At 35.8% G+C, this 11,295-nt stretch overlaps 1 protein-coding gene across 1 annotated transcript; it reads right to left on the bottom strand.

Moving 5' to 3' along the window:
- Positions 1-6,438: 6,438 nt before the first annotated feature.
- Positions 6,439-9,960, bottom strand: LOC131153982 (patatin-like protein 2). The gene is made up of 7 exons (XM_058106426.1): positions 9,844-9,960; positions 9,136-9,338; positions 8,645-8,909; positions 8,211-8,369; positions 7,311-7,622; positions 7,010-7,185; positions 6,439-6,771 (listed from the first exon to the last, which is right to left on the bottom strand). Exons 1-7 carry the CDS (start codon positions 9,958-9,960, stop codon positions 6,729-6,731), a joined length of 1,275 nt encoding a protein of 424 aa, XP_057962409.1. The 3' UTR covers positions 6,439-6,728.
- Between the last annotated feature and the right edge of the window lie 1,335 nt (positions 9,961-11,295).

The raw sequence follows: 11,295 nt of genomic DNA, 5'->3' as shown, positions 1-11,295 counted from the left end.
AGGGGTACCAAGAATTTTACAATCTTCCATATTAAATTTCTTTAGCAAGTCCCTAACATATTTAGATTGGCATATGAAAGTTCCATATTCAGCTTGTTTAATTTGCAGCCCTAAAAAGAAACTAAGCTCACCTATCATGCTCATTTCAAATTCACTTTGCATGCATTTGACAAACTCATTACACAACTCATCATTAGTTGCTCCAAAAATGATATCGTCAACATAAATTTGAACTAGGAGCATATCATCATTTTTGGATTTAATGAAGAGTGTAGTGTTAATCTTGCCACGGGTAAACCCATTTTCTAGCAGAAAACCACTAAGCCTCTCATACCAAGCTCTAGGAGCTTGTTTCAATCCATACAAGGCCTTAGACAACCGGTAAACATGATCTGGATATTTATGATTTTCAAAATCGGGTGGTTGTTTTACATATACTTCTTCATTAATATAGCCATTTAGAAAAGGGTTTTTAACATCCATTTGAAACAATTTAAAATTTTTAAAAGCGACATAAGCAAGTAGCATTAGAATGACTTCTAACCTAGCAACAGGAGCATATGTTTCATCAAAGTCTATCCCTTCTTCCTGATTATAACCTTGGGCAACTAGTCTAGCCTTATTTCTAGTTACTACCCTATTCTCATCTTTCTTATTTCTATATACCCATTTAGTTCCAATAATTGTATGATCATTAGGCCTAGGAACTAGGGTCAACACTCTGCTTCTTTCAAATTGATTAAGTTCTTCTTGCATGGACACCCAAGACTCATCCTCCATTGCTTCTTTAATATTTTTAGGTTCTTCTTGGGATAAGAATGCAGAATGGCTCACTAGATTCTTCAAGGAAGATCTTATGGCCACACCACGGGATGGTTCACCTATGATTTGATCTATAGGATGGTTCCTAATAAATTTTTAATCTCTAGGCAACCCCTGAACTTCATTTTCATTATCATTATCTTTAGATGATTTATCATTTACTTCTAAATTTTCACTTACATTGTTTTCAATAAATAATTTGTCTAAGAATTTTCTAATATCAATACCATCTTCATCATCTTTCTTTGAAAATGGATTAGATTCATCAAACACAACATGGATAGATTCAATGACAGTCAATGTTCTTTTATTGAAAACCCTATATGTTTTACTATTAAGAGCATAGCCTAGGAAAATGCCTTCATCAGATTTAGAGTCAAATTTTCCTAGATGTTCATTATCCCTAAGCACAAAGCATTTTCAATCAAAAACATGAAAATAGGAAATATTAGGTTTATGGTTGTTCCACACTTCATAAGGGATTTTATTAAGTGACGGTCTAATCAACACCCTATTCATGACATAACAAGCAGTATTTATGGCCTCAGCCCAAAAATATTTAGGTAAGTTATGTTCATTCAACATAGTTCTACCAATTTCTTGTAATGACATATTTTTTCTTTCTACCACACCGTTTTATTAAGGGGTCCTAGGTGCAGAAAAATTATGCGATATGCCCTCTAGGTCACAATAATTTTCTATACCTTTATTTTTAAATTCCGTGCCTTTATCACTTCTTATATGAATTATCTTATAGCTTTTTTCATCTTGAATTCTCCTACAAAGCTTGGTAAACTATTCACATGATTCATTTTTATGTGAAAAAAATAACACCCATGTGAATGTAGAAAAGTCATCAACAATGACAAAAGCATATGATTTACCACCAAGACTTTGCACAGAATTAGGACCAAACAAATCCAAGTGAAGTATTTCAAGTGGTCTAGTGGTAGATATAAATTTCTTTTTCTTAAAACTTTATTTTGTTTGCTTACCCATTTGACATGCATCACAAATTTTATCTTTTACAAATGACATTTTAGGCAAGCCTTTTACTAATTCTTTTCTCACTAGCTTTGACAATAAGTCCATGCTAGCGTGTCCTAAGCGCCTATGTCATAACCAACTAGTTTCATTTATTGCAGAAAAACAAGTAACTTATTGTGAAGCTAAGTTATCAAGAGTGCTAGTATAAACATTTTCATGGCGATCTGTAGTAAAAAGCACTTTATGATCTGATTTACTTTGAACTATGCATTTATCATTTTCAAATGATACTTTATATCCTTTATCACACAATTGACTTATGCTCAATAAATTATGCTTCAACCCATCAACTAATAAAACATTATCAATAACACGGGAAGGATCCTTACCAACCTTACCTACGCCAATGATGTGTCCCTTTGCATTGTCGCCGAGCGTCACATATCCTCCATCCTTGGGATTAATTGACGCAAATTTTGCCTTGTCGCCGATCATGTGCCGTAAGCACCCACTATCCAGGTACCACCTGCCCTTGGAGGAGGACGATCTCAAACATACCTGCAAAATAGGTTAAGTAACTAATGTTGGTCCCCAAATTTTGTTGGGTCCACGGAGGTTAGTAGTTGGATCACCCTTAACTACCCATACTTTTCTAATTTTTGCATGTTTATTCCTAAGTGGACAATCAAATTGAATATGGCCAATTTTTTTGCATTTAAAACATTTCATTCTACACTTAGGATCTTTAGGAGGAACTTGAGATCTCGATTCACGCATGAAATGTCCCAAGTAAAGATTAGGCCCTCTAACATTTTTAATACCATTAAAACCTAGACCCTCTTTACTTAGAGAATTTTTTTGGGCACCAAGTAGTTTTTCAAAATTGCGTTTGCCCTCGGTGAATTTAAAAACAACTTTGGAGCTATTCTCAAATTTCTTCTCAAGTTCAGCAATAGTCACATTTTTTCTTTCAAAATAGAAGCATGAGAGGTTTTTGCAATTCCAAATAATTTCAACCAATTTTCACATTTCTTTTTCAAATCATCATTTTCTTTGGTCATTTTATTCAACAATTTAGATACACGAATATATTCAAATTGTAATTCTCTAAACGTAGGCATGCAATCAGAATCACAATCATCAGATGAATTATATGAAGATAAAACAAAAGAGGATGATACCTCATCACTGTGTGCCATCAAGCACAGATTAGCAACCTCTGAGTCGCTGCGGTCTGATTTTGAATCACTGCTACTTAATTTATCCCATGAAGTGCCTGCCTTCATGGCTTTCTTCCTTTTCTTAGCCTCCTTTTTTAGTAGTGGGCAGTCTGTCTTGATGTGCCCGACTTTGTTGCAATTGTAACACGTGGGAGGATTTGATTTTTCTTTTCTTTTGCTAGACTCTCCCTTCTCAGATGTAGAGTCCCCATATCTTTTGTATGGCTTTTTGTTCTTCCTGAAGAATCTGCTAAATTTTCTAGTTAGCATGACCATATCATCCTCAAAGTCAGGTTCGCTACATTCACTAGATGTATTAGTAGAGGTTTTCAATGCAGTCACCTTTTTGATCCTATTATGTTCATTGAGTCTCTCATTTATGGTTAATTCATAGGTAATCAGGGAACCTATCAATCCATCTAGAATCATGGACTTAAGGTCTCTACCCTCAACAATGGCCATAGCCTTTGCTTCCCAAACAAGAGGCAAGCCTCTAAGGATCTTCCTAATCATCTCATATGTGGGATAGGTCTTACCTAATGCATGCAGTGAGTTTATGATGTGTGTGAATCTAGTGTACATACTCTGAATGGACTCACCTACATTCATCCTAAAGGCCTCATATTCACTGGTCAACATATCTATCCTACTATCTTTCACACCTCTCGTACCCTCATAAGTGACTTCTAACTTATCCCAGAATTCCCTTGCAGTAGCACATGCCATTATTCTATTAAATTCATTCACATTAAGACTACAATATAGAATGTTCATAGCAGTGGCATTCAAACTAACAACTTTCATATCATCATCATCATCATATTCTTCCTTAGTTTTAAAAACTCTAGTTGTACCCTTTGTTTTCATAGGAACATAATTTCCCTTAGAGATGATCCTCCACACTTTCCAATCTGTATTTTGGAGGTAGATGCGCATCCTCTATTTCCAGAAGGTGTAATTAACACCACTGAAAACTGGAGGTCGCGTGGAAGATGGTCCCTCGGGGAAAGGGGTCACGGAGCTATGAGCCATCTAAGATATTTTGCAAAATAACTATGAGTCTATGCTACGTGGCTCTGATACCAATTGTTAGCTTTATCGTGATCCCAAGAGCAAGGGTGAATTGGTATTTTTAAAATTAATGTACTAGGTCAATATCCTAACAGCAGTATATTCATAATCTTAAAGTCAATCTAGTACAAGTAAAATAAATCAATTGTAATATGCAGCAGAAATTAAATAATGTAATTTCATCAACTAAGCATGCACCAGAAAGTAGTAAAGAGAAGTGACACGCAAAAGTGTTATCGAGGTTCGGCAAATTGCCTACGTGCTCGCCTTGGTTAACAAGCACAAGGATTACCACTATAATGCTCACTTAAACGGGTGGAGCGGCACCTAAACAACCAGATCAATTAGCACAAGATTGATCCCAACCTTTACACATAATCCTTACCGGACTGGATTACCGCTCCATCAGGCCATGCCTGGAAATACAACAGTATTTTCTCAATCAACTGGTACAGTGATTATGCTTTCATGTAAAGCAGATATGTACCCAATACGCGCAGTCACATACACATCAAAGATATGGATATAGTGTAAGTTCAGTGATGCAAATAGTTGTGCTATCAACACTCAATATGGTATAATTAGTGAAATGTTCAAGAGTGTTCAATACAAGCAGTATCTTGGAATCTAAGCAAAGCATAGTTCAGTAGAAAATCAATATTCCAAAGATATCAATCAGGTATTCGAACTAGTTCAAGAAGATTTTCCTCAATGAAATAAACATAATACTAGTTTGAAAATATTTTGCTTGTTGAAAATTTTTTGCACAACAAAAATCAAAGCTATTGGACACTTGTAATAACAATGCAAATGTCCTAAGCTGACTTAGTTTATCCCCACACAAGATTTATAATATGAAAATCTGTGGGATAAACCTAAGCTAAACTCCCCAAAAATAATATCACAATCAATCACACAAATGAGAGTTTCTAGCAAGTCTAGCAATCACAAGCACTCTAAATATGCTCTCACAATCTCAGAATGTATCAAGAAAGTGAAGATTTGAGAGTATTTAGACAAATAGTGTATTTTGAAAAGAGAGGATTTTTTGGCTAATCAAATTGCTAATTGTTTCTAATCTTTGCAAATGAGTCTATATTTATAGGCAAAGTAAAAAATATAACTGTTTGAGGCTTGTTGGGAATTATTAGAAAAGATTCAAAATATTTAAACACACTTAACCCAACTTAACCCAATTTTACCGTAGTTAAAATATTTTTAACCTGCCGAGGTTCGGGTGGCTGAACCGTGGCTCGGTTGCCCGAACAGACACTGTTTTAAAAGTTATTTAAATAAGTTCGGTCACTCGTGTCATGCTTCAGAAACCCAAAGAAAAGTCAGTAGCCTCTGTTCGTAAATTTGGGTGCCCGGTCATAGGTTCGGTAGCCTGAACTCGTGTGTTTGGTCGACCCGGGCTCAATTTGAACTATATCCCTCGGAACCCCGAGTTGGTGGAATGTCTCTTTCAAGGGGTTCGGGTGCCTGTGGACAGTATGCACAAAATGGTTCGGTCGCCTGAGAGCCTAAGTCAACTGTTGACTTCTCAACAGTTCAGGTGCCCGAGGAGTTTTGAGCTCCTGGGGTTTGGTCGCCCGAGCTCTCTCAAATTCCCTAATATTTTTCAATTTAAGTGCATTTCTAACACTCCTCAATTTTGTATGATATGTGTGAGAGTGTCGGAACTTAGAGTCATACTATGGTCTTACTGAACTTACCATATATCTTATATGCATAATATGCAGGTAAGAAATACAGACCATATTCCTAAGTTACTATTACAGACCCATATTACATTAATTGAATTAGCAATACAAATTATAATCTTCTGGGTCTTCATGTTGCTTCAAGTGTCATTCCTTGAGATGTTCATTTAAGCCTACACAAACACTTGACAACCATCAAATACCTAAGTATTTGTCATTATCAAAACCGGGTGTGACCTATAAGGTCAACAAATCTCTAGATCAATTACTTTTAAACTCGATGGCCCATGGATAGCAGCATAATGAGCTTTGGGAATTTTTTAGATTTTCACACAATTGGACTGGAAGTTGTTTCCAACCTCATTATGCTCAACAATTTGTGAAAAATTAAGTAAATTTTTTCTGGGTCTTCCAATAAGGTACGTTTTGAAAGGCTTGTTCATCCATGAAACCTGATGTTGTTCAATAAGATTCATTTGACTCGACCGTTATAATATTCCCTTAATAAAGATCTTCTCTTCTTGAGATAAATCCTTTGTCCAATTTTCTTGTTTTTAAAAACAGGAAATTTCCTTTTGTATCTGAAAGAGGTGCCTTGAGTGTACTTGTAGAATTTGCATATAAAACCAAAACAAGCACAAACTTCATTTCCTTATGAACTGAACCACTTACAGCATCCAAAAACAGAACAGAACCAGTAACCATTGTTCTCTCCGATAGTAGACATAGTTACTATAGGAAATACATGGCCAAGTTCCATTTATTTGTAAGATAGAAAATAAAGCGAACTTCAGACGCCATAGGGACATATAAAAACCCACAAACATGATTACTAGAAAGAGCCATGCTCCACTTAACATAAAGACACAACAGACTTATAGAAACCATAAGTGTCCACCCGGGGAGAGCCAATTTGCAGAAGGGATCAGCGACGTTTCTTCTTTATCTCAGACAATCTTATAGCAAGCCTGCAGGGTGAACGCAGCTTCAATAAAAAATTACAACTAATAGATATAAAACTTAATGGAAGTTAACGAAACAGCTACATCTGTTTTTAGGATTTTTCTAACTAGCCCCCAAGGGTGCTTGTTAAGCCTACATTTTACGGAAATATTATTTCACTAAATGAAGCAGTTGTCCTTGAATATGGTGATTTCTACTTCATCTAATGACAAATCAAGCATCATCTAGGAAGTTGTTACATACTTCTTAAGGGCATCCTTATTTTTGCCTCCATTTGGCACGGGTTCAAATAAACCAGTGTCCAAGTTCACCCTAGAAAGAGGTCTGTCTAGAAGATCATTCCCGTAGCTCTCGAGTTTCTTGAGGTGATCACCACTTGAGTCATCTACTGCAGTTTCGTTGTATTTCAAGCTGTCATACTAATTTTGATGGCACACAGTCAGTAACATATAATTGATATGAATATCAAGGTAAATTATTTTTTCTCCTTTTGTTTTGTTGTGCATCTAACTAAAATGTTTTCGGAATTTCTATGAATATATACCTGGATTCTAAGATAATTGTCTTTGGAATCAAAAGATTGGAAAAACATGGACATGTATATGTCAACCATGTCATCCATTGCAGTCGAGAACACATCTACTAATGGTTTGAATTTTTTTCCATTCTCCTCTTGGAATAGCCACTTAATAAGTCCCCAAGTGTTGGCATCATCTTTAACACTAAAACTTTCATCTCTCTTAGCTGATCCCGTGCCGAGTGAGAGAAGAAGAATGTTGCTGCAGTCTATTTCTGAAGATAATCTGCCTCGGCTTTGAGATATACCATTTATCACTTCACGAACAGCAAGCAAAGCCTAGATAGGAATGAAGGCTATCTAGTTAGAGCTCAGATGCCAGCCCCAAATTGTTTGGAGTTATTACTGCTTGTTAAACTGAAGTGTTCATGCATAATGATGATCATACAAAGTTAATACCAAAATGAAGAGAACATAGTAAGAAATCAAATATATATATATTTGTATGTTGTCTGATTCATCAGATTAAATTTAGAAAATGCAGAATGCAAAAAATAATTGAAGTGGCTAATTAATAGTTTCTTTGTGTAAAGTATTATTCCATGACATTTACACTGTATTTGATTGAAACGAAAAGCAGAGGGATGGAAAATTATTTCATCAACATATTAGAATACACAAGAAAACATTTCCCATCCCCTTTCCTTCCTTTCTACTGAATAAAACTTTAAATTTGGAAAAATGCACAAAGTTCAAGAAGAACTCTCAGAAATCCCCATCAGCTACTACCTAGGACCTTTTAATCAGGTCCCAAACACCGAACTGTGAGAGCACAGAAAATATAGTTTAATGGTAATTGAAAATGATGAGTATGATACAATTGTGATGTAAAGTGTTAATATTTATGCATGATGTTAAGAGATTTACTGGATTGTCAGCAGCCACGCCTCCATCAACGAGGTTGAATTCCCTTGGTCCAGCCGATGATATGTTTTGAAAATAATAGGGAGGAAGAAAGTAGGGTGCTGCAGTTGTGCCAATGCAAACATCTGACAGCAATGCATCTTTCGAATCATCTTTTTTTGCCTGCAATTTTTATTATACATCATCAGTGTCTGCGTGGATGCATGTGTATGTGTTTATGATTAGCTCTATAGGTTTGCTTGCTTCATGTAATCTTCACATGATTTTTGCTGCGCTCCTGGAATTTAAACTAGGCATATCAATGAAATAAAAACTAGTTAAACTAAATTGAGTCATGCACGTATGAATTTTAGAAAAGGGAAACTGGGAAAGAATTCATCTGTTGAATAATTGAGATCATGCATGTATGCAGTTAGTGTGATTATAAGCTAAATAACCTGCAAAGTAGAGAAAATCACTGGTTGGAAGAGTTTGAAATCAAAAGCTGGAATAACCACATTAGTCATTGTCTGGTGCAACCGAGTCTTTCCTGTTTTTCCCTTGATCAGGTCATGCAGACTATTTCCCTCATATTTTGGGCAAAAAAATTCTCTCTCTACCAAGTTAATGAAATCCCAGGCTTTCACAGCTGTTGGCACAACATACCGACTCCATGTGTGTTCAACCCACTCTATGACTTTGTCATACCATGGCATGCTAAGCCTGTCAATGAAAGAGATAGATCACACCACAGTACGGTTATGCACAAAAGTTATCATTTCTTCTTCCTATTACTATTTATTTTTGTGATTGACGTGTGTCTTTCTCCCTTTTGTTACTATTTCACCATCTCTTTTGGACAAGACAGCATCGGTGTCAAGAAGTTATATATTTGATTTTTTTTCATGAAATTATATATATTGTTTCTTCTTACGATGTTGCACCGTACCGTAGTTTTTTCTGTTCTGGAGGAAAGATATCAGGGCTGTATTTTTCATAGAAGTCTTTGATCTCCCCTGCGGCAAGGAGGGGGAGTCTAGGGTTTTCTGGGTTAGGGGTAGTGAGCATTGCAGTTATAAGGCCTCCTGTGCTTGTCCCTGCAATCACATCGAAGTAGTCTGCAAGCCTTGCTTCTTCATTGTTGTCCAAATTCTGCACATATAAATAATTTTCTTGAAAATTATAAGAAATCAAAACACATGCAAATATGTATGCATATATTTGTATACCATCTAATTAGTCATCACTTTTCAAATTTTGGGTTTGACATTCCAACTTCTGAAAATGCAAGGCGGCAAGTTAGAATAGCAGATTGCACATTGAATACTCATCTCCACTATCTTTTTTCATACTATTCCAAAACATTAATCTTCTTTCATGGACACATATTTAAAAATAAGATCTTTTAGTAATAGACTACTAGATAATTAGTAGTTTAACAAATTTATAGGTAACTGTATGAATATATGTTTTCCTTATTTTCCTTACTCCTGCCATTGCTGCCGAAAGGGCTTGTTAGCATGTGTATATTTCTTGTCTAGGGGCTTTTATACTTTGGACGCTAATACTATGTTTGGGAGCATGTGGTGTGTTGGTATATTCGAGATATATCATAACATTCCAGCATTTACGCGGTTAATAAGTTTTGCATAGGCACCTTAAGTTCTGCTTCGAGGAAGGCAAGAATTATTCCAGGCATTATCCCTCTCACACCGCCACCATCTATGCTAAGGATGGTAATAATTTGGTCATCTGAGGCAGTTGGTCCTTCCATGTCTGCTTGTAATACTACAACAAAAAAAATGACAAGCAGCTGTGAGAACTTGCAATAGTTTTGTGCTATTCTTAATTGAATATTGAAAACATGCATAACAATGGTTAATGACTAAGGGAAAACAAATTATTAGCTTGGGGATACTAGGGTTTTGGGATCCCGAACATGTGATCGGGATCCCGGTTGCTTACTAGCTAGACACAGATGTTGCTGATCATAGGTAGGATGGAACATAGGCTTGGGCCCCACCCTACTGTGCCTAACTCGTAAACTAGCACGGAATCTAGAGATTCCATGTTTGCCCTAATTTGCAAATTAGGGCAAGTGCATGGAATCTTGACTTGAATCGAATGTGTATGTATGAGAAAAACTTGCAAGCACAATGCCCCAATCTAAATATTGTGCTGCAATGTTTTCCTTGCGGGTGAGACCTCAAGGAAAATGGATAGTTGCATGCTAAGTTTTTATCGTATGATAGATAGATAGATAGATCTTATTCAAAATGATTCTAAATTACTAATCGTATATTTGGTATAGTAGAATGGAATAAATTGAGAGTGGGATGAAATGAAAAATTGTATGGCATATTTATAAAGTTATGAGGACCAATTTCATTGTCTTTAGAGTCAAAGCACATGTATATACATGAAAAACTCTAAACTAACAGATTACAAACTACGAAAGAAACTAAAGACCCAGTTGCTTAACAAATTAAATAAAAATAAATAATATATGTGTATGTTAGTACATTGACTAAGATTAAAACCAATTCTTTGAACTAAGCTATGTATGTTGCCACCTTTTGTGTGTGTTTGTGTGTGTGTGTGTGTGTTTGCGAGAGAGAGAGAGAGAGAGAGAGAGAGAGAGAGAGGAACCAAAATCTTCACAAATTAAAGAGTTATAAAGGATATCCATACAACCTCTCTCAATTTTTCACACACGTTGGCTTTGTCTCTCTGTCTTGTGTAAATGTATGCAAGGGGGTCTAGCTCTTATATAGGCAATGTAGGGAATTGAGATTTATTTTTATTTTATTTTTAATTAAAAAGAACACTATGCCCACATCATTGCACATCAATTTAAAAGTCAAAAAGGTGGAAAGCATCCAATGCCATATATGAAGCTTCATTATAATCTAGATAAGCTTCTAATAGACGTTGGGATGCGAGTAAATAGTTGTAAGTGTTCCACGTTGAGTTAGAAAGGTTAATCAAGTTTTGAGAGTTCTTTTTTTCTTTTCTTTTTCTTAAAAGGTCGTTTTTTTTTTTTTGGATTACGCACCGAGTATCCACGCGTCCGTTTTACGGTTCACGTGACTACTCCTGCGTCCCTTGA

The sequence above is a fragment of the Malania oleifera genome, chromosome 4, assembly GCF_029873635.1.
Source record: "Malania oleifera isolate guangnan ecotype guangnan chromosome 4, ASM2987363v1, whole genome shotgun sequence".
NCBI lineage: Eukaryota > Viridiplantae > Streptophyta > Magnoliopsida > Santalales > Ximeniaceae > Malania > Malania oleifera.
This window is presented reverse-complemented; position numbering and strand designations above follow the sequence as displayed.

Bases quoted from the DNA above. Each gene is read 5' to 3' on its own strand.
- LOC131153982 (XM_058106426.1), bottom strand. From the start codon at position 9,960: ATGGAAGGACCAACTGCCTCAGATGACCAAATTATTACCATCCTTAGC. The intron at 8,370-8,644 runs GTTATTTAGCTT...TAAAAATTGCAG, and splicing joins TGATTTTCTCTACTTTGCAG to GCAAAAAAAGATGATTCGAA. The intron at 7,186-7,310 runs GTATATATTCAT...CATCAAAATTAG, and splicing joins ACAATTATCTTAGAATCCAG to TATGACAGCTTGAAATACAA.